The sequence below is a fragment of the Nannobrachium achirus genome (genome assembly GCF_963921795.1).
Source record: "Nannobrachium achirus genome assembly, chromosome: 7".
Taxonomy (NCBI): Eukaryota; Metazoa; Chordata; class Actinopteri; order Myctophiformes; family Myctophidae; genus Nannobrachium; species Nannobrachium achirus.
In genome coordinates, this window is record NC_137816.1 from 41,587,196 (window position 1) to 41,611,518 (window position 24,323).

A 24,323-nucleotide genomic window follows, 5' to 3' on the forward strand; every position below is an offset into this window, starting at 1 on the left:
GTGGATACAGGGGGGCTTCGGTAGCCGCTCGCAGTGTCGTGGACAATAGAGCGGCGCACCGCCTGGAATACGTTGTTGTGGCGACCGCTTGCTCCGCCCCGTGCCGCATCACGAGTGCTCCGCGTCTCGAATGTGCTGGTTCTCTTATATCCGGTGACATATACATACATACACATAATATATATACTGTACATACGACGAGTGGAATTTGAAACTGTTACTTTTCAGGATTCCAAATAAAGAAATGTGTCCTTGTGCCACGTTTCAAGCTTATGGATCTGTTACTTTTGATGCTTCTGTGTGACGTGATAGTATGATCAAGTGAGTAATTCATTTACTAAAAAACACAAAAGGTTAGAATATGGAGATAAGAGGTTTCTGCCCGACAGCAACAATATAATGTAGAGTGTGTGTGTGTGTGTGTGTGTGTGTGTGTGTGTGTGTGTGTGTGTGTGTGTGTTTGTGTGCGTGCGTGCGTGCGTGCGTGCGTGCGTGCGTGCGTGCGTGCGTGCGTGCGTACAGAGCGCCCCTCGCCGTCTCTCCAGCTGGAGTGGAAAGTTGGCACTGTGCAGTGTGCATGCCCACCTCTCCCCACCCTGGATGCCCACCTCTCCCCACCCTGCATGCCCACCTCTCCCCGCCCTGCATGCCCACCTCTCCCCACCCTGCATGCCCACCTCTCCCCGCCCTGCATGCCCACCTCTCCCCGCCCTGCATGCCCACCTCTCCCCGCTCTACATGCCCTGGCATAGAGGACTCAGACACGTCTTCATTCCCTGGCACCGTGCTAATCTGAGCTCAGACGCTGGCAGAGCCGCCTCACTGTTTACCACAGCGTTGGAAAAAGCACTCACGTTTTTGGTGTTTTTCACGTCACGTTTTCCTTTTTTTTTTTTTGTAAAAGTAAAAGGGAATAGGACGATATGAAAATTACACGTCACGATTATTATGGCCTTATGAATTGCAATGAACAATATTATCGTGATAATCAAAATGATTAAAACTCTTAAAATGCCACTTTTTGTTAACCACTTGAACCTCAGCATCCCAATTCTGGGGGGAACGTTTAGCCAAGAACAGCAGATCTACGAGTTCACAAGGCGTTGTCCACTGTGTGAGCTTGTGGACCGGCTTTTGGTGAAAATATTTGGTGTAGACTAGGGGTCTTCAACATTCTCAGGCCAGGGACCCCTTAGCTGAGAGAGAGATGAAGCAGGGACCCCCACTATTGTAAACAATTGTGTTGTGGATTAAAAATGTTCATGGATTTCTTGGACAGACTTGCTTGACAGAATCGTCATCATGTTTGAGTAATGTGTATTTTCAGACATTTAACCACTTGAACCGTCAACTACTTAGTCTGCTGCTCTTTTCCCCTCTACAAACCTTTTTGCCAAAAATAGCCGATCTACAAGCTTACAACGCCTCGCAGCTTGTAGATCTGCTATCTTTGGTTAATGTTCCACTCAGAATAGGGATGCTAGGGTTAAAATGGTTAATGTAAAAAACATGATCCTATCACAAAGATTTGGTGGCCCCCCTGTAGTAACTCTGAGGACCCCCTAGGGGTCCCGGACCCCCTTGTTGAAGACCCCTGGTGTAGACGGAAAATATCAGCCCATGTACACAGTAGTAACACAAGACCGTTTCACTCTAAGACTAGAGCGGTTAATACAGGGATGGCTAGCGTTGCAGCCGCTGTGCATGCTATTAGAGAAGAGACCCTGAGGGCTTTAGCAGGGCATAATCATATCACCTCATTTCTCACATGGCTAACTTCTGCTCAATCATTAATAACAGGAAAACGGTTGATTTGCTTCACACGTGGGCCTATTCTTTTTTTTCTTTTTTTTTCTCTCCCGTCGACTTCAAGCGAGGTCTTCCAGCCATTTGGGAGCAAAGTGTGAGCACAGTTAATTGGTCATAATTTCATATAAATCTCAGGATTTCACTTCTGGCCAGATGGGAGCATGTTGTATGAAAACGTGACTTGTTTTATTAGTGCAGCCCCATTGAACTGGCCTTACTGTAACTAAAGAATGATTTAGCCTGTTTAAAGGTGCTGTAAGTTATATTTTCTTCAAAACAAAAGGTTTTCTGGTTAAGTCTACATTCTACATTCCAATATTAAAGCAGCAATATATAACTTAAAGCCATACTGTGTAAGTTGCCCAACTAGTGGTCATTAGCCCTATAGCAAACCGCGGTCGCGTCCGCGTCTTTCGTCCGTTTTTCGTACCTTCAGACCCCCGCGTCTGCCTCCACCTCGCTGAGATCTATCTTTTAAGGGGTCCCTTGTTCCTGTGCGTTCAGTAATTCCAGAGATACGGACTCCTTCACCCTGCCTGGTAGGCGAAATTACCTAGAGAAGGGATGGTACAAACGGGCGACAACAAATATGGCTGCCATAGCGAGTATTAGCGACCCCACTTCAAGATGCGCTGTGATTGGCCGGCAGTTGTATAACCCTCGCTGTGATTGGCCGGTAGTGTGATGACGCAATTTTGGCGCGAGATCCGGTCCACGGCAAGGATCTCAGTTTACATATAGAGAAGGCTTTACAGGCTGAAATTCACGGCGCGGATCTTCTAAAACTTTTGTGATTTAATAGTTAGGAGAATTTTAAGATTTGTTTTATAAAAAAAGTTACATAGTACAACTTTAAGTTATAACTTAACTATGTAGCATATTATGTCCCACAAAAGTTGCATGTTTAACCAATAACAATCATCCTTCCGTACATAGATGCAGGGGGGTCCCTGCTAGGGGCTTGAATCTATTACTATGTATAGGGGACACTATGAGTTTCATCCTGGCATTTGCCAAGCCAACAAGGCAGAACCTGGAATGTGTGTGCACTGAGCACAGTTTCATGGCAATCAGAAGCTGCGTTCATGATTCGCAACATTTTGTTCACAATGGGCCCCTGCAAACTTTAGATGTAAATATTAGCCAATCAGGATGGAATATGAAAAATCTAACAGATCTGTTATAGCGCCACCATAAGGCTAATTTGAAAATGTTCAAGTGGTGTTTCTTCCTCGGCTTAGTGGGAATGTGTGTGTAGAAATCTCATGAAAATCAGACACTTTGTTCATGATTTGAGGCATTTTGTTCAAAAGCACTCCTGCAAACTTTGGAAGCCAATCTTAACTCACTTAGCGCCGGTCGACTCCTAGATCGACTATGTTATTATGGACGTCCCTGCCGATCGACTTTAATCGACTTTTATATAAAAGCATTGTTTAAGCTTTTATTTGGGTTAATAGACGGAGCAAATCGGTTTCCTTACCTTCAGCTGGTAATAACACGAGACCGTGAAAAAAAAGGATACGATTATGATGTCACCGCTAAACCAGGCCTTCTTGTTTACAATAGCATCTGCTAGCCGTTAGGCTCAATGCAAACCATCCGACCCTTATGCAGCTTCACTAGGTCGGATTTTGATTCGGAAATTTTGTGTGTGGCGTCTGTATACGATCCGCTGCCCAGACCGATGGTGGTTTTAGACGATCAAGCACGAATTGAACAGGATTGAGCACAGATGGCGGGCCGCAGATCTCCCATTGTGAATCAATGGAGCGACGTCACTTTCCCATCCTTGAAACGTGGTTTAAACATGGTTTCTTCTGAAGGTTTTAGTGTTACGATGGCGCACTCTAGTGGTCTTTTTGTGGTGGTTTATCATCATGGCTTTGAAAACAATGAAATTATACCCTATCATGTTGATAAAATATAGCTATTTCCCGGCAGTTTTAGCGCACATCCATATTTTAAGTTCGCAGGGAATGGATAAAGGACAACTTTGTTTTTTTACAACAAGGGTTCATATTTTAGAAAATATGAATGTTAAATGTTTTCATTTACTTCTTTCTATCTTGTTAGTGATTTTAAAGATTTTGATTTGCATGCATGCCCCCAGGTTGGGGGCATGCATGCAAGTGGCTAATATGTCTTTCTAGCCACAATAAGCCCATTCCCAAGATGCACCGCAATCTTTCATGGGCAGATGTGACTTATGGGGGCTGGTGTAAATAGTAACAAAGAAATTGACGGCTTATTGTGTCTAAAAAGACATATTTAGCCACTTGTACGCATGCCCCCACACACTGAAATCAAAATAATAAAATCGCTAAAACAATATAAAGTAGTAAATTAAAACATTTTAACACTTATCTTTTCTTTTCTCTAATTACAATCTAAAATATGAACCCTTGTTGTAAAAAAACAAAGTTGTCCTTTAAGCAATCTGAACAATCTGAAAGAACCGTTTCTATAGAGATACTGTGTACCGATTTGCGTGATGTTTGGACAAAGTCTGTAGGATTACTGTCAAAAAAGGTGTTTAGCAAAAATCCGCCTCCTGGTGGCACTTTAACAGGCCCATGTAAAAAAAACTTGGGGCAGAGGTACCCTGAGGGAGTGTGCGTGCACACTGTTTCACTGCCATCTTGCCAACAGTGCCAGAGATTAGCTGTTCAAAGACGGACACACGGACGGACGGACGACGGACAGGATGCAAAACATAGTCTCAGCCATGCCTTTCAGACTGGCGGAGACAATAAGGCACAATGAAGTAGCAGTAGGAGATTTTCCGCACGGAAAAAACGGACGATTTCATTTTTTTAAAGAAAACAATGATTCTCTATGACCTCATGCACACCTGCTCCGAATTTGCCATGCGGCAAGTGCCTGCAGCAGTGCGTTCTTCCCAATCGAACCCAGTTTAATTTGTGTGTCTTTTCGCATGCGGTAAAAACTCATCACTCCTTTTGACTCCTTATCCGCAGTGAGGATTCCGCACAGCATTGCACACCAAATCCAATGCATTTTAATCATGCAGCAAACTGGAAAAAAAAACGGCAATGGTTGAGAATCGCGCCAGTGTGCAAAGCCCTTTAGGCAGAAATGTCAATTAAGCCAAAAAATTATTTCAGCAATTACGCTATGAGGCTAACGATACACAAAAAAACTGTACACATACTGCACCACAGAGTGAATTTTATATTTTTCTGGTTGTCCCTTAGTTTTATGGGAAATGAGGGACACCCGGCCCGGTGTCCCCTTATGAATTTCAGGTAGTTGGCAACCCATCCTGCCACCATCCTGTAAACAATGTACTGTACGCCTAATCTAATAAAGACATAATCACACTGTTGGCAGCCATCTTCCTGGCTCTGGGTGGCTGAGTGTGTAGGCTCCAGATGGTGTCCAACCCGCTCTACCGGGACCGCCGGACTTAACCCATTTAGGCCTAAAATTATTGGATGCTTCAACTATAAAAAAAAATAGCAGATATACAAGCTCACAGCGCGGCACCGAGTGCCGCGCTGCGAGCTTGTAGATCTGCTATTTTTGAAAAAGTCGTGAAAATGTGTGCAAATCTTTGAATATATGTATTTTCAAAGCGAACGTTTGTAACTCAAATTTTGCTTCTGGGTGGTTCCTGGAACAAAATATTTTGAGATGGGGGTCCGTGGCCAAATTCATATCATTTTGGGGGTCCTTCACATGAAAAGGTTTGAGAACCACTGACATAGTAGTCTCTCAAGAACAGACTAACTGAGCTCCAGTTAAGTGAAAAGGACCTTTTCTTTGACGATGGCTGGCCAGATTGCTGGCATAGAAACATAGGTTTTTTCAAAAAATCTTAGAAGGATTCAAAAGACACTTATAGAATCGGGTCAAAATTCTAATTTTCAGGATTTTTCAAAAATAGCAGATCTACAAGCTTGCAGCGCGCTGTGAGCTTGTATATCTGCTATTTTTCAATAGTTAAAGCATAAAATAATGATACACAATAATGTGTACCCGTTTTTAAATGGGTCTTAAAGGAGTAGTTTACCCCAAAAATACTTTTTTTTATTGATTACTCACGCCATGGATATTTTTTGGTATTTGTCACATTCCTAAGACAAAAAATATATATTATAATAAATGTACCCCCATTGATTCCTGATGGGGAACCAAATGAATTTGGGTCCCCATCAGGAATCAATGGGGGTAGATTTATTGTAATCAAATTCAGGAATCAATGGGGGTAGATTTACTGTAATTACATTTTTGTCTTAGGAATGAGACAAGAAAACTAAAAATAGTATTAACTCAAGTCTCCATGGCGTGAGTAATCAATAGAAAAAAAGTCATTTTGGGGGTGAACTACTCCTTTAAGGTACCGCAGCAGTCTGCAGTATAGTGGACAATATAACCAAGTTACTATACACGTTGGCTACTTGTCTACTTGAGTGCTGTACTTATTCAAGTACATATTTTTTTGAGTATCTGTACTTTACTTGAGTATTTGTAGTTTTTGATACTTATGACTTTCACTCTTACATTTCAAAGATATTGTACTTTTGACTCCACTACATTTCTAGGAGGGGAAATAGTAGATGTAAAATTAAAGGCTCACTTCACCGATTTTGCACCCAAATCCTGTTTTAATGAAGTGGGGGTCTTTCTTTTCTTTTATTCGTACATGTGTTCCTCTAAGGCATCATAAGCCCCTTTTCCACTACAGGGCCGAAACAGAACTAGAACCAGACCTTTCCAGAACCAAGAACGTTCAAGAACCTGTAAAGTTCTGGGAACATGTTCTGATTTTCCATATAACCCGACCTAAACGGGAAAGTCTAAAAAAAAGAGCAGCAGCGCTGCTGGCCCCACCCATAGGTTCCCAGAACTCAAGTTTAGAACTACCTTCAAGAGTAGCCTCACGTAGCCAGGCTAACTCATCTGCGAAGAGAAAAGCCTGGTTACGACTTGAGGCTGATACGGCATAGAACGGTGCTACTTCCGCCAGGGAGAGTTTCACCAGATGTTATTGTTTTTTTCACAGTGTGGTGTATTCCCCGCTGGCGAAAAAAACTGTTCTACTTCTCCCGACCCTTCGGTTGCGCTCGTAATAAATAATATCCAAACAAAAACATGGATTCTGACAAAGTTACACCTATTAACCCTAATCGTGCCTATCCCGAACAAGTTCGGGATATTTTCAATCCAATACAATATCTTATTTGCTATTTTACTGCTTGGAGCTAATCGTGCCTATCCCGAACAAGTTCGGGATATTTTCAATCCAATACAATATCTTATTTGCTATTTTACTGCTTGGAGCAACGTGGGTGGTCCTGGCTCGTCCAGCGCTTACCAACGAGAGACGCTAGATGGTCCGACGATTTATTCCATTGAAAATGGTTTAAAATAAAGTTTAGAGCACCCCAAAAAAAAATCAATCTATACTGTCGGCGGCGCGACGTATTCCAGGGTGCCTATCCCGATCTAGTCGGGGATATTTAATAAAATGAATTATTTAATCGGAGGCCTCAACGAAGCTCCGGTCTAAATTTCCATCAATGGCCGGGGCCGACACTCGGCCATCCACGGGCCGTATTCGCGCAAACGGCCGCATCGCGCCGCCCACTCCAATAATAAGTCACATCTTTAGAGAGGATTTTCTCTGAATTGTGTTCCCAGACCAAAGAGAAAGTTTTTTTGCGACTGAAATAGCTTTAGATCGGGCTTCTAAAGGGGTTAGCAGTGAATGGCTAAGTGTAAGCTAACTTCCTCCTCTCGTCACCCATAGCATTGGCTGGAGTGAAATCCCAAGGCACTTCGGACAGTGTCGACGGAAGCTAGAGTGAAAGCCTATAGAGATTTTTCTGGCACTCTAGCGGCCACTTGTGGCCCGGGGCACTGTATGAGTTAAGAGTGAGTCTATTTAGGTTTGTTTCGCTGGCGGATGTGACCTGCGTGACGTGACTACCCTTAACCGCAGCACTTCCGCCACTTCAGTTATGCAGCCCACAGTGGTGCATCAAGAGCAGGACCTGAGAAAGGTTCCCAGAACCTTGTCTGAAACCGGGCCTTGCACTATGGAAACAAAACCAGAACCAAAACAATAGGTTCAGGTTCTGGAAAGTTCTGGTGCTAGTGGAAAAGGGGCTATAGTCGAGAATGTCCCTTCTTCCTGGACTAAACAGCCCAATGAGTTTCCTGTAGTTCCAGTCAGATGGCAGGCAAGGCACGCTGTAAGAGCTTGTGTTTTCTGACCTGTGGTGAAGTAACTTTATTTTTTACTAAATTACCGTACTTCTCTTCAAGGTACTTATACTTTTTTTTTTTTTTTTTTTTTTTACCTTTTTTGATAGTTTATAGTTTATACTTCTACTCCACAGCAACTCATCTGTGAAAATGTTGCACTTCCTTACTTTGGGACCATATGCTGTGTGTGGTGGTCAGACGCCTGTGGGCCAACGCTGGAGTTTAGCAGATGTTAAGTCCATCAGTCCATCAGTGGAGATGGATTCATGGGCAGATGGATTCATCATTATACTCAAGTTTTTTTCTTCCCCCCAAGATGTGTGCTTTTAAATTGATCTGGAAGGGAGGTTTTCCTCAACTCAAATGATCTACTGGATGCGTTGAAACATATCTGCCTCAAGGGGCCGTCCATCACCACACCAGGACTGGAGAATGTCATTGATATTATATGCATATGGTGATATGAGACCAGATAGTGTCATTGATATTATATCCCTATGGGGATATGAGACCAGGGTCTGGGACTTTGGAGCAGATCTATAAGCTCACAACGCCTCGTGCTGCGAGGCGGTGTGAGCTTGTAGATCGGCTATTCTTGGCCACACAGAATAGGGATACTAGGGTTCAAGTGGTTATTGTAGAAAAAACAAAGTTTCTATCACACAAAGATTTGGAGGACCCCCTGTAGTAACTTTGAGGACCCCCTAGGGGTCCCGGACCCTCCGTTGAAGACCTCTGACCTAGAACATTTTGAGGGTTATTTGAGGGTTCAAGATCAAGAAAATATGTTACTACTCACTACTCGTACAGGTACAAGAAAAATCCAATTTTTGGTACTGTGCTACAGCAACGACAAGGGCAGGGAGAAAAAAAAGGTATGTGCGTATATTAATGTGCAAAATGAGGCATGAGACATATAAATCTCGCTTGTGAGCAGCGTGGGTGGGGTTTTCCCAGAACTCATGTGCGGTCCAGCGCCGCCGCCGGACCGTACCGATCATTCCCAACACATCGCGTCGCCCACCGCGGTAACATGCGATCGTATCGATCTTGCTGTGAAACATCAGTAGCAGACATGTTTTGCTGTGTTTGTAGCGCTCCTATTCTGCCTGTTTCTTTGGTTAGGAAGTAGCAAACAACAGGCTCGCCTAGCCACTAGCCAGCCACATAACAACACTACGTCATTGCTACTGTTGTGATTGGTCAGGTGGTGAACCAATCGCCTCTTTGGCAACACCCATCCCAGAAACGGCTGTGGATGAAAGCACTTTCAGACTGAATAATTGAGTGAAACAAAATGTCAATTCAGGCTGAGTGTCAGGCTAGGATAGACATCCTAAAAATGAATTTCTCTGTATTCATGTCAGTCATCAGGTGCCAAGGTTACCCGAGTCCAGTCTTGAGCCATGTGGAAGTCCATATTTGGGCAAGAGTGGCGTCATATTTGGGTCAGCTCTCCTTAAAAGCTGACTACACAGTGTGGGAGGGGCATTAGTCACACCCCCAGAGACCAAGACCATTAGAACATAGAACAGACCATTACAGCTTAATATTCTTTGTAAAGTCACACATCACAGGTTGAGGACATCCCAGCACCACTGCCGATACAGCAACTTCCACTTAATCGAGTTTTACGTCGTTTTTACAATATATTTCCAGTGTTTCACACTTTCACTTTTATTACTCGTGTGTAGAAATGGCCTCTGCCAGCAGTCTCCTGTCTGAAGAGCAGTTCCTGTGTTCCATCTGTCTGGACGTGTTCACTGATCCAGTCGCCATATTATGTGGACACAACTACTGTAAAAGCTGCATCACACATTACTGGGACACTAGTGATGTGTGTAAGTGTCCATTATGTACAAAGACATTCCATAAGAGACCAGAAGTATATATCAATACTTTTATTTCTGAGATTGTTCATCAGTTCAGGAGTCACAAGTGGAAAGAAGAATATGAAGCAAAGACAGATGCTGAAATTCATCAGATGATCCGGGAGAGACAACTGAAGATTCAAGAGCTCAAACACTCGGTAGAGTTGAGCAAGAGAGATGCAGACAGAGAGATAGAAGACAGTAGGCAAATCTTTACTGCTCTGGTGAGCTATATTGAGAGGAGCCATGCTAAGCTCATTTGTGTGATTGAAGGGAAGCAGAAAACTACAGAGAAACGGGCTGAAAGCCTCATCAAAGACATGAAAAAGGAACTCGCTCAGTTAGAGAAGAGAAGCTCTGAGCTGAGACAGCTCTCACGCACTGAAGAGCACCTCCAGAACTCCACCTCCATCAACACCCCTCCACCCGCCAAGGACTGTACAAACATCAAAGTACATCCATCTTCATACGTGGGGACTGTGAGGACAGCTGTAGCTCAGCTAGAGAAGACACTAAGTCAAGAGATGCAGCGGAAGCTGTGTGATGTTGAGCTGAGGAAAATGCAGCAATATGCGGTGGATGTCACTCTAGACCCTGATACAGCACACTGCAAACTCATCCTGTCTGAGGATGGGAAACGAGTGAATCGTGGAGCCACATGGAAGAACCTCCCAAACAACACAGAGAGATTCTCCAATAGTCCATGTGTCTTAGGAAACCAAAGTTTCTCCTCAGGAAGGTTTTACTATGAGGTTCAGGTTAAAGGGAAAACTGACTGGAGTTTAGGAGTGGCCAGAGAGTCCATCAACAGAAAGGGAACAATCAAACTGACACCCAAGAATGGTTACTGGACTATAAGGTTGAGAAATGGAAATGAGTACAAAGCTCATGCTGAGCCTGATGTCCTCCTCACTGTAAGAGAGGCGCTCCAGAAGGTAGGAGTGTTGGTGGATTATGAGGAGGGTCTGGTCTCCTTTTATGATGTGGAAACCAGGGTTCATATCTACTCATTCACTGGCTGCACCTTCACTGAGAGACTATATCCATACTTCTGTCCTGAGCTTACTAATAATGGTAAAAACTCTGCTCCTCTTATCATCTCTCCTGTCAACATGCATGGCCACTGATCTCTAATGTTCTTGTTATTTTGGTTCTCTGGAACCCTTGGTCCGACCTCACAGCACAGGTCGCTGAGGCCGTTTGGTTAGATAATTTCACATTCGCACAGAGGTTTGGGGAATTAATTGGGGAATTAATAGAAGGATTACTGGGTGTGGAATGGAAATGTCTGGTGAACATCTTATTTCAAGAAGAGGGAGGAACACTAGACTATATTCTAGGTAGGAGCGCTAGCCTGAAAGAGATTGGAGACTGCAAGGGATAGCATGGGACAGCATAGCATTCAGTAGCAAGGTAGCACCGGATGGTGCTCTGTAGGATGACCCTAGTGCGCAAACAGCTGAAGACAGTGAAGGCAGAGAAAAATGCTGTGTGGAGTTCAGGGAGGAGGTAAGAAAGTCACTGGGTGAACGTCAACTCAGTGAAGAGTTGCCAGATGACTGGACAAATACCACGGAAGTGGTAAGGGATACAGCCATGGAAGTACTTGGGATAACCTTTGGACAAAGGAAGGAAGCCAAGTAGACCTGGTAGTGGAATGGGGGAGTACAGGACAGCATTAGGAAGAAGCTGGCAAAGACGAAATGGGACAGCTAGAGAGATGAAGAAAGTAGGCACGAGGAGATGAGGGGTAAGGCAAAGAGACGGGTGGTTAAGGAAAAGGAGTATGAGGAGTTGTATGAACCTTGAACCTTGATCCGAACTTGATCCGAACCATTCAGGGGGCAACACCGCTTTGACTTAACACCCTGTCTGTCTGTCTGTCTGTCTGTCTGTCTGTCTGTCTGTCTGTCTGTCTGTCTGTCTCTCTCTCTCTCTCTCTCTCTCTCTCTCTCTCTTCTCTCTCTCTCTCTCAGGCTGATATAGCAGTCAATGCTCCGCCAGTCTCCAGAGCTCAGGTGATGGAGTGGAGTAGGACAGGGGAACAGAGGGGAGGAGATTAAATCAGGAGCTGTAATCAATAGCAATGTGCCAACCAGGGGGAGAGGGGGGGCAGCTTCCCTCACAGCTCTGATGACCTCATCACTTTCAAGCAGTGGTTCTCAACCTTTTTCACGTCAAAGATCCCCCACATTCATACCACGGACTCCATCTGAGAATATTTTGTGCCAGGAACCCCATACAAACAGTTTTCATAGAATTGTCAAGGTATTTTTGAAAATATCACATCTCAATCTTTTTCATTTCAATGACCCCCAGTTTGCATTAGGCAACGGACCCTCCATTTGATAGGATTTGTTATTTCTTGGACCCGAATCTACATTGTAAAAATCCCATTTGTACACTCTTGTAGTCCCCAGACCCCACACAGAGAAACTTCCAATACTCATGGTTTCTAGTTTTTTTTAGAACGCTTTTGCCTGTAATGTTGAAGAGAGAGAGAGAGAGAGAAAGAGAGAGAGAGAGAGAGAGAGAGAGAGAGAGAGAGAGAGAGAGACTAGGCAAATCCACAGAGTGGCAATCATAACTGCGGTGTCAACGGCCACCGCTTCACACTGCAACACCGCAACTACACGGCAACGCTCCGTGGATTTGTCTATAAAGAGAAATCTACAATAGAATAATACTGTTGGTCTGCTTAAACATTTTAAACATTATGTTTAAATTAATTGTGCGTTTTGCTCTGGCAATCCACTCTAATTCCAGTGGGATCAATTAAGGTAATCCCGATTTTTGGATATAACTGATCCCAGTCTTACAGTATGTTATTATATCCTGTCATTAGTCTCGTTTGGGTCCCAAATGATTGGGAAATCACTTCGGGTTCAAAACCTTTAATCCCTATCTGATCGGATACGATTTTAAAGTCCTATATTTTGAGATCCAGGATCAGACAATCCAGACAAATTCTGTCCCTGTATTTCAAAGAAAATTCAGGATAGGATCACTCGGATCCTGAATCAAACTTTTCAACATTACCATATCCTGAGTAGTGCCCTGAATAGGGAGGTAAGTTATAGGGTATAAATGGATCATTTAACATTTGTCATTATTTGAATACACTGTTCTTAGAGCTAAGTAAGTGTACACTGCAAATGTGAAAAAAATAAATGAAGATTTTAATCAACCATAAAGGTTATTTCAATTTACAAACTTTAACGTCTTATTTATAATTAAACATTATGTTTAAATTAATTGTGCGTTTTGCTCTGGCAATCCACTCTAATTCCAGTGGGATCAATTAAGGTAATCCCGATTTTTGGATATAACTGATCCCAGTCTTACAGTATGTTTTTGTTTTGGTCTACAGGTCTACTTCTCTTGTCTCACAGTTAGTAAAGAGTACTAATTTTGCGTCAAAATAAGACCTACAGTATAACCACCATTTGACTTTACTGGACAAACCAGAGATTGTCATTTTGAAGATGCTATTGAGTATTTTATTTTTGTTTTGTTTTCCCATTACAACAACAATTGGGTGCTTTGTGCAAAGATGTAGGCCAGATGAAGGCCATGCTTCACATGTAGGCCAATGTGACCCTGGGCGTACGCCGTACGACATACTTTGGACAAACAGACAAAGCCAGATGTTGGAGCTTAGCACCGCTTATACCGCTCAAAAACAAACTGAAGAAGTTTGAATCTTGGTTGAAATGACCAAACCTGCCTACTGATAATGTCACTAGTAGGCAGATTTCCAGTGTCCACAGCCCTCCTCTGAGACACAGAGGGGGGTAGACAGATAATATAAAAGTGTGTGCAACATTCTATCAAACATCAAAATGCGTAAATGCAGAATATGAAGCAGGCACTAATAATAAGTGCCTATAATTCTTGTATCCACACAACAATGGACCCCAGGCAACTTGCCTTCATGAGAGTGCCAGTTTTCTCAAATAAAGTATAGATCCCCCTAAAAAATAAGTATTGTAACTACCGGTAAGTACTCATACTTTGTTACACCACTGGTATTTTTGCATTAATTAAATCAGCGTTGTATACGTACTGTACCTACTCTGCATGGACATGGATTTGTCTTGCCACGGATGACCCCTGGTTCTTATAATAGTCTATTTTCTTTTATTCAAATAGATTTATTTTATAATTGATTTAATGGATTAGTCTGATTAGCTGCTTAAAGGAGTAGTTCACCTCCAAAATTACTTTTCTTCTATTGACTACTCACGCCATGGAGACTTGAGTTAGTAATATTTGTTTGTATTTGTTGCATTCCTAAGACAAAAAAAATTGATTATAGTAAATTTTCCCCATTGATTCCGGATGGGGACCCGAATGCATTTGGGTCCCCATCCGGAATCAATGGGAATACATTACTTGTAATCAATTTTTTGTCTTAGGAATGCGACAAAAAACTAAAAATATTATTGAACTCAAGTCTCCATGGCATGAGTAATCAATAGGAAAAAAGTCATTTTGTGGGTGAACTACTCCTTTAAGCCCTATTGTATTTATCTATTTATGATTTCACACAAAAATAGCTGATCTATCTGATTGGCACTCAGCAGTCCATGTAACAAAGTAGAGTCAGTATGTACTTGTTAAAGATGGGGTGCCGTATTAAACCTATTCATTAAGTATGCCTGGTTGTCAGGTGGGTGGTGACCCAACCGAAGTTAGCCACACCCACAGCTGTTGCTGGATTGTGAAAAGGGGAGGGGATGATATTATGATGTCATTATATAAGTGTATTTCAATCGTCCTTTTGACTCAGAGGCTTTCATCCATCCGGAAGTAACCAAAATACACAGGGAAGACATATTTGCATATTATAACCACACCTGGGGGTCTGTTAGAGTAATGTTAACTCCATAGACACATACATAACAGAAAAAGTACAAAACTATGGCACCACCTCTTTAACACATGGGCTGCTAAGGTTTATAACATTTCTAGCTGTTGCTGGCGCCACCATTCACTTACGCTTTATTTTGAAGTGCCTCGGAAGCTTCGTGCGTGTGCACGTGGGTGTCCGCTGACGATTGAGGAAGATAATCCCTTTGTTTACAAAAGCTCGCGAAACTATAATCCAAAACGGGGCCGACCATCGCGGTAAAGTGTCGCCGTGAAAACAATCAGATCTCTCCTTCCCTGGCGCTCTATTCATCTGATTCAGAGATAAAGCCCTTCTTACAGTATGTTTCAAAGTAGAATGTGAAGCAATGTAAGCTGCCTCCGCCATTTTCTGCCTGTCTCTATCACTGCCTGAGCTGCGGGGTGACGTAATGGACTCGGGTCATTCAGAGGGCAGCCAGCAGCTTGTACAGTTAACCCTATGCTGCCTCGTCTGTCGACGAGATAACTCCTTTTGGCACAGTGACACCTAGTGGCCTTGTCTCGTCCCTGAACGAGTTTGGCTCCCCAGGTGTTAAGAGACAGGAGACAGACTCCTGCCCTTTGGGCCACATGGCTCAGCAAGGCTTACTTACTTTACTTATCTGCTACTTTTACTATCTATTAAAATCAATTATTTTTTTACTAGTCCTTGCCCGTTCCAACATATGTGCTCCGAATTATGTGCAGAGTTTGGGTGATGGGGTGTGCACAGCACAGTATGAGGTGGCCAGGGGCGTAAATAGCGTGACGCTAAAATCTAATAATAATGTATACAGACGGAGCCACTGTGCTTTCCAGTGTCTGCTGCTTCCATTTCCTGTAATAGGCTGCTATGATTTCAAAATAAAACATGTGTTGAATGATCACATTACAAATATCCAATAGGCCTACAACAACTCTTGTTTTGAAATTCCTACTGGTATGACAGGAAGCTCTATAGGGCCCGTTAGTGCTGCTGACGGAACACAGGCTGAAGAGACGTTCTTTTGAGTAAAAACAACACTCTGGCATTATTATGGAATGTAAACTTTCAACACAAGACTTTGGGGCAACAATATTTGCCATGCTCTCTGAAACCAAGACAATGAAGACATATAATGGAAAAACGTGCCCAACTTTTGTTGTCCTCCTCCTTAGCCTACTTTAGCAGGTGAGTTAAGTAATTAATATGAATAATGCTGTTTTTTTTTTAAATCTCACGTGGGGGGGCATTGGGGGGGCTAGTTCCGCCAGTGGAAGTGGCGGTATATGAGTGATGTCAGTTATCTCCAAATTTGGGCACTGTTTAGTATCAATGATGTCATGAGTGTAAATCAGACAGACAACGGATGGACAGACAGACATTCTGTAAATTAATAGTTAGATAATCGATTAAACTGTGTAGTTGGATTAACTGTTGCATCCCTATTCCCCACGTATACAGTCAGTGAGTGAGTAAAACTACCCCCCCTCCCCCCAAAAAATGGTTTGTAAATGACAGACGGGTTGCTGCAGTGCGAGGAATCTCTTAATTCCTAGTGATCAGCTCCATTGATCTTTACATTACTTCCACACACAGCATGAAGAGTTTCCATTTCTGACAAACTCCTCTCAGCTCCATCAATAATCCCATTCACGTCAACGCAGCAGTTTTCCTGTGCAAATCAATCCAGGAAGTTTCTACAATTTTCAATGAACGTGGGTGTGTGTGTGTGTGTGTGTGTGTGTGTGTGTGTGTGTGTGTGTGTGTGTGTGTGTGTGTGTGTGTGTGTGTGTGTGTGTGTGTGTGTGTGCGCGCGCGCGCGTGTGCGTGTGCGTGTGTGTTTTATTTTTTCTTTCTTTGGCTATTATGGGCAAATCATCCTGGGTGTTTTAAATGGAGAATGACATCTATTCCTGGGGCGAGAGGTGCGGCCGCGCACGTGGAAGTGACGTAGGTTTTTCTCAACACCTTCTTAATGTGCTATAGCCCTTCACTCCGCTAACAACGTGAAGATGAGTCACTCACAGTCACGCTGAGAAGAGAACGAGAACTTAGAGAGAAATAGAGGCAGAGCATGAAACCAGTGCTAGAAAGTATAAGTACATTTACTGAAGTCGAATTTTGCGCTACACTTTTACTTTACTTGAATATTTCCATTTTTCAATACTTCTACACTACAATACAGAGGCAAATATTTCACTTTTTACTCCACTACTAACATATAAAAGAAAAAGAAAAAAAAGGTTTAGATTTAAAACATACATTAATCAATGAAGCCCTATTTTATACTTTGGCTTTGCATCGTGGGCTTGAAGATCGGATATTTTTTTTAAAGTGTGTCAACATTCATAACGTTTTACTTTTATGTTTTAATTATATTCTGATGTCAATACTATTACTTAAGTAAAATACAATAATATTTGAATACATGACTAACTTGTAACAAGTACATTTAGTGCATTGCTATTTTTATCTGAACACTTTTTCACAACACTGCATGAAAGTCTAGTAAGCTCAGTTCATTTCACTTTGGTTACTGTAGTTTTGTTCATGTAAAAACCTATGAACTTCTGCAATCTTTTTGAAATGTGACTTATCATACGCTACCTTTGTTTCACACCACCACATATTGTACCGGTCTGTTTCTCCCGGGCTTGTAGTTGTCAAACATTACTGTCACAACCCTTTAAAAAGACTTGATGATGAATGGACTGTAAAGGTGTATTTTATTGCTGAGGAGCATAAAAGCTCTCTCTCCGTCGCTTTGGGACTCTGACTTCGACAGAAAAGAATGAAAGATCCAAGAGAGAGAAAGAAAGCTGCCTCCTTTCCGATGAGCTGGACCAGAACTCTGTCTCTCTAATGACCAATCACCAGTCTGCTGACAAGTGGTGGAAGTACTATGTTTTTTTTTTACTTAAAGGGATATTTTACTTTAAAAAAAAACTATTTGTCATTTTATCATCTAATCAGGCTTTTGGGAACACCCAGGACAGTTTTTGAATTTCTTCATTCAGTATTTAGATATTTGATATTCATTTCCCCCCATTTTCCCCCTTCCAGGACCTTCCTATACAAACCCATTATAACTTCAAACTCCATTTTAACCATGATAGATTCAATTAAAACACCTGTCCTTTTTTTCTGGTGACTCCTGACACCCTCCGAATACGTGAGGAGGCCGTGTTTTTTTTATAACATTTTTCATTGATTTCTATACATTTTGGGGGAAATGAAAATTATTAAATACAATAAATGATTATAAAAAATAAATGAAAAAATGTATCGAAAAAAACACAACCTGCTCACATATTTGGAGAGTGTTAGGAGTCACCAGAAAAAAAGGACAGTTGTTTTCATTGAATCTATCATGGTTAAAATCGAGTTTGAAGTTATAATGGATTTCTATAGGAAGGTCCTGGAAGGGGGCAAAATGGGGGAAATGAATATCAAATATCTAAATACTGAATGAAGAAATTCAAAACCTGTCCTGGGTGTTCCCAAAAGCCTGATTAGATGATAAAATGACAGAAAGTTTTTTTGAAAGTAGAAGCAGCAATACCACAATACAGAATTACTCTGTAGTAGTAAGTAAAAGGTTCTGGATTCAACATTTGACATTTGACATTATTTTTTTCAAAGGTTTTAAAATGTAGTCAGAATCTTTCAAAAATAGCAGATCTGCAAGCTCAAAACGCTTCGCTGTGAGCTTGTAGATCTGCTGTTTTCAAATATAAAAAGTATAAAATAGGGTTTAATTGGTTAATTTTTGTTTTGCAATAATATATGCCTACAAAGTAACTGGTAATTAACATTTTCAAATAATTGAGTAAAACAAAACATACAATATTTGCCTCTGAGATGTAGTGGAGTTTAAATATAAAAGTACTGACACATGTACACGCTAAAGACAACTTCTGAGTAAATGTACTTCCCGCAACTACTGGCTTTGGGAATTTGCTTTTGACAAGAGAAAGAATGAAAGAATGTGGGTGAGAGAAATGTGCCTCCTTCTATGAAGCAATGGAGCAGAACCGTCTCTAATGACGAATCACTGTCTTGCTGACGACACGTTGAATTTCACCTGACAAATACACAACGACCGGGACAGAACATTTTGACAGCCGGAGCACCCGCTTTAAGCCTCCCCCACAAACAAAATGTGTCTTCGTCAGGGTTGCACAATTCAACGTCCCACAATTCAACACGCACACACATGCGCGCACGCACAAGCAAAAACACACTCACACACAGGGGCGTCACAAGGGGGAGGGGAAGTGGGACTACTGAGTTACTAGGGCCCAAGGTGGAGGGCCATTAATTGTTTTATACTATAGCTATTGAAAAATAGCAGATATACAAACTCACAGCGAGCTTGTAGATCTGCTATTTTTGAAAAGTCGTGAAAATGTGTGCAAATCTTTCAATCTTTTCAATTTGCAACTCAATTCTTTCTTCTGGGGGGTCCCTGGAACTAAATATTTTGAGATGGGGTCCGTGGCCAAATACATATCATTTTGGGGGTCCTTCACATGAAAATATTTGAGCACCACTGACATAGAAACCTTAGAAGGATTTGAAATATTCAGACATGCAAAAGCGCAGCCGCGCTGTGAGCTTGTATATCTGCTATTTTTCAATAGTTAAAGCACAAAATGTGAGTAAATCCTTGTACACAGGGCCCAGAATTTGGTGTGACACCCCTGCTCACACACACACACACACACACACACACACACACACACACACACACACACACACACACACACACACACACACACACACACACACACACACACACACAACCACCACACACTACACACACACACCCCACACACTACACACGCACGCACGCACGCACGCACGCACGCACACACACACACACACACACACACACAGTACGCACACTGCCTCATGCTAAAGCAAGCACGGATGAATGGGTGTACCAACTAAGCACAAAATATATGCTGAGTTTCCCCTGATGTAGTGAGATTGCAGCTAATTAATTTTACATTTGAAAGGTTCTCCATTACAGTAGCAATGCCACCCCCCTCCCTGCACCATTGATTGCAACACATCAGCACCACAGAGTGGCAAACGGCACGTTCTCTGGATACACAAGCACAAGGTTACTCAGATTTAGAGGGAAAAACAGCCTTTATCACCTCTATCGCCTGAAGAAACTCAGTAGGACTTTAATATAGCGCTGAGTAACAGAGTGAAGTCCACCCATCTCATCTGTGGTCAATGAGATGCACTCTGCAGATTTGAGGCTTTGTGTCACTTTATCTTTTGTCTCTTGGTACAGAGCTGTTTCACCAAAGCCCGATTTATACTTGTTTGCGCACCGAAAATAGCCTACAAGCTTCACAGTGCGGCACATGCCCACAATTATATGGAGAGATTTTAGTTATTGCGATATAGTGACAACAACAATAGTATTACATACAGTACCTAATGAGAACTTGATTAAACAAAACAATTTAAATTAAAGAAAAGTTCATTGTGTTGATCTTGGGATCTGGATGAGAACAGCGTAGTTCAGATCTGAAATCTGAGATCAAAGATCCCCTACTGGAGGGGTCTTCAACGTTTTCAGGCCAAGGACCCCTTAGTTGAGAGAGAGATGAAGCAGGGACCCCCAGATTCCATATAGTTTCATCGTTTGACAGCACAATCTTCAGTGTATTTTGGATCCATGTCAATTTGTGTTTTCAGTAGGGGTGTAACGATAATAGTAACTGTATCGATTTTAACTTATAAAATCGAAGTATATCGAAATGAAAACAGCTAAAATCGAATTGTATTGTTTTATTTTGTATCGTATCGAATCGGCAGTGCAAAGAATCGATTGTATCGATACTACCTACTTGTGAATTGTATTTAGCATTTTTAAGAAGAAAGAATGTAAAAGCAGGGGTTTAATTACTTTTCCTTTCCATATAGCTACACTGGTCTATCGATAAATGTGTGTAATCTCTAGGTTCATGTCAAGGTGCAGGTTTGCCAATATACAATGTCCATGTATTTGGCAGATAATCACTGTGTTTACTTATTTATATCCATAATAATGCATGTTTCCCTTAAAAACATGTACTATCCACACCTTTCACACAGATTTAATTTCTTTGCTAAATAGTTACTATATCGATTTTAAATCATTGAATCGTATCGTATCGTATCGTCATGAATGAACCAATATCGTCCATGTATCGTATCGTCAACCATGTATCGTGATATGTATCGAATCGCTATTAAAATGTATCGTTACACCCCTAGTTTTCAGATATGTAACCACTTGAACCGTCAATACTTAATAAACTTGACCTTTCACTTTGTACTTAGTGTGCTCTTTTTTCCCCTCTACACCAAACCTCTTGGTCGAAAATAGCCGCAGAGCGAGGTGTTGTGAGCTTGTAGATCTGCTATTTTTGGCTACAGTTCTCAGAATATGGACACACACTCGGGTTCAAGTTGTTAATATAAAAAGGATTGGAAGATTTGGAGGACCCCCAGTAGTAACTCTGAGGACCCCCTAGGGGTCCCGGACCCCCTGTTGGACCCCCTGTTGAAGACCCCTGCCCTACTGCATGGATGGCCAGCCTGTGATGTCAGTCATCTACAGTATGACATACTACTCCAAATCCAACATTTCAGCCTGATAATTGACTTCATCAAATTAAAGTTAAACATTTTAAAAAGCATAAAACATGGGGGGAAAATGTTTTTCATGGAGTACACATGTATTTAAAATAGGGCTTAACTAGACCAAAATTGCATCTCTCCTGAACTCTCTATAGCCTACCTCTAAAATAAAGCAACCATTACTTTACAATTACTGGTGATGTGCATAAGAAATGTGTCTGTAGTGCTTATTGTGGGCTCGCCAGTACCTGGCGAGCACACTTTAGATATTGTCATTATTTATTTATTTATTTATCTAGTAAGTAGACGGGATCTTCGGTTCCTTTCTACTCCTACATACTTAGTGAGAAAATGAAAATAAAAACATCAATGTGTTCAGCTTACAGTGGCGACGTGTGCTATTACTTTATACAGCAATCGGCCAAATGGTGGCGCTGTAGGAAGCCTTCGAAAGTGCGATCTTTGAACAGGTATAGCTCATGCTGTGTTATACATACAGCCATGAAACCTGTATACACTTATGCGTCTCCTCATGCCGAACAACTTTTACCCTCTAACTTTTGACCTCTGACCTTTAGGTCTCCCACAATTCGGAATTATATGAAAAACAGTAAAAATCTATCTCCTCCTGGGATTTTCGCGTCAAGTGCACAAAACTTTTTTCACATGAACTTTGGACCAATACGGTCAGATTGATCAACCAGATTTTTTTTAAAGTGAAATATAATTTTTTAATAATTCAATCAATATTGCGGTTTTACGCAAATTATTCTTCAGCCTCTAAATCATACATGCAAAGTTACACGTTCATGGCATTTGGCAAAGATGTGGAGGGTTAGTCAAAGTATCACTGAAACCAATTTTATTCCAATCGGCCAAAGGGGGGCGCTATACGAAGCGTTTGAAAATTCAAACTTCAAACGGGCATAAGTCATGACTCGTTTAGTTTGAAGACATGCAACTTGTTACACGCGTGCTTTGACTCAAGCGGAAGACATCTGTGTCGTTGTTAAGTAAGCTCCGCCCTTCGATTTTCCGCCATTTTGAGCAGTTTGTAAAACGCGTAAACCCGCTTTTATTCTGGAATTTTCGCGTCACGTGCACAAAACTTTTTTTACGTGAACTTTGGACCGATATCTAAAGATCTGTCAGATCGGATTTCTTTAACATTGAAACATGCTTTTTTAAATAATTCAAACAATATTGCATTTTTATGCAAATTATTCTTCTGCCTCTAAAACATACATGCAAAGTCACATTTTCATGACAAAATAGTGTAGAGGGTTAGTTCAAATATCACTGAAACCAATCTTACCCCAAATGGCCAAAGGGGGGCGCTATATAATTTTGAGCAGTTTGTAAAACGCTTAAACCCGTTTTTATTCTAGGATTTTTTTTGCAATTTGCATGAAACATTCTACACGCAATCTAAGGACCTTTATCTAACATGCCTATGAAGTGCACACAAAAAAAATATAAAATAATAATAATAAATATAGCTGCAAGCAGCGATAAAGTGTCCAAAGCCAAAAACACCTCAAATCATGAACACAGCCTGGGATGTGCGTGAAATCTTGCAAGCACATTCCCAATAGGTCAAGGAACAGATACCAACCTTCTCACATTGGCCTGTTATAGCGCCACCAGCGGGTCAACTTTTGCATAACACATTTTTGGAACAAAATGGACCAATCTTTGACGTCAGTAACGTCAAAGAGAGCACTGCCTGCGATCTTGACATTTTGTGCTTTTATAGCCATTGTTTTCCGGCTTGAAGCGAGCCCACAATTGTTTCGAAGGAACAATATTTTTCTAGTTAATAAGAACATAACATAACAGGAGCTCTTCATTAATCATGCGGTCGCCAAAGGCAGAACGGCAGCAATACAGCTTCTCACAGCCCCGCTTAAAACATTTTCTTCTAATCGAAACAAAAACATATTTTATAGCTCAATGTTAAAATGAATAAAAAACCTGAAAACAAGTGAAATAATCGATTTTGCGATATGTAAAAGCGATATGTATATCGCATGCGTTGATACTGCGATGACGAAAATGTTTGATATATCGTCCTACCGTAGTTCAAGACATACTGTAACCCATCCATTAATGTCCAAGTTGCTCTTGGATGGGGAAATTAGCTTTTAATAGTGGTCTAAATGGAGATAGATCTGCTGACATGTGCACTGAAGCTGACAAGCTGCTCTGCATTAATAGGGATTTCCCTGGACAATAATTCATCCACTTCTCTCTTAGCCAGAAAGGCAATCTCACAGCTTGCATGTCTGTGAATATTAACCACTCACCAGTGGTGGAGGAAGAAATCGGACGTTTGACTTGCAGTTGCGGTAAGTACTGTAACAGTAGCAATGCCACCAGGTTTTACCTTAGTAACAAACAGCACAAAAGTATTGGCATCAAAATACTTCAAACTAACATATTAACTTTTAAAATAAACAAGCTCACGACACATCGCAATGTGACGTGTTGTGAGCTTGTACTGTATATCTGCTATTTTCGAATGGACAAAGTACAGAGATGGGCAAAAATACATCAAAAAGTTTTTTGTTTTTTTAAAAATATTTTTTATCCCACGATTTTGCAACCCATTTTTCACCCAGTGCCAATTGCCTATGTAATCCTGGGCTCTGCTCTCCCTCTGCCGCGCCTGGGGAGACAACGGACTGACCTCATGCTTCTTTCAATGCATGAGTAGTCCAAGTTGTTTCTTTCCACCTGACAGGGGGGATTTCCCCGGGATGGACGTAGCGCGTGGAAGGAACACGTTATTCCAACCAGTTCCTTTCCCCTCCATCAAGCGCCCCGGCTGGCCAGGGGGAGGCATTATTGAGACCAGGATTACTGCATGTTTTTGTGAGGGTATCAAC

General features: G+C 41.7%; 2 protein-coding genes across 2 annotated transcripts in view; one reads left to right on the top strand and one right to left on the bottom strand.

Moving 5' to 3' along the window:
- Positions 1–24,323, bottom strand: part of LOC308288767 (transmembrane protein 266-like) — a gene marked incomplete at both ends in the record, with an annotated part of 90,946 nt that overhangs the window by 28,789 nt on the left and 37,834 nt on the right. The gene's annotated exons all lie outside the window — the stretch shown is intronic.
- Positions 10,028–11,041, top strand: LOC308288025 (E3 ubiquitin-protein ligase TRIM39-like; the record flags this gene model as incomplete). Its single annotated transcript, XM_080729370.1, has 1 exon — positions 10,028–11,041. The coding sequence occupies one exon, from the start codon at positions 10,028–10,030 to the stop codon at positions 11,039–11,041; it is 1,014 nt and encodes a 337-aa protein (XP_080585496.1).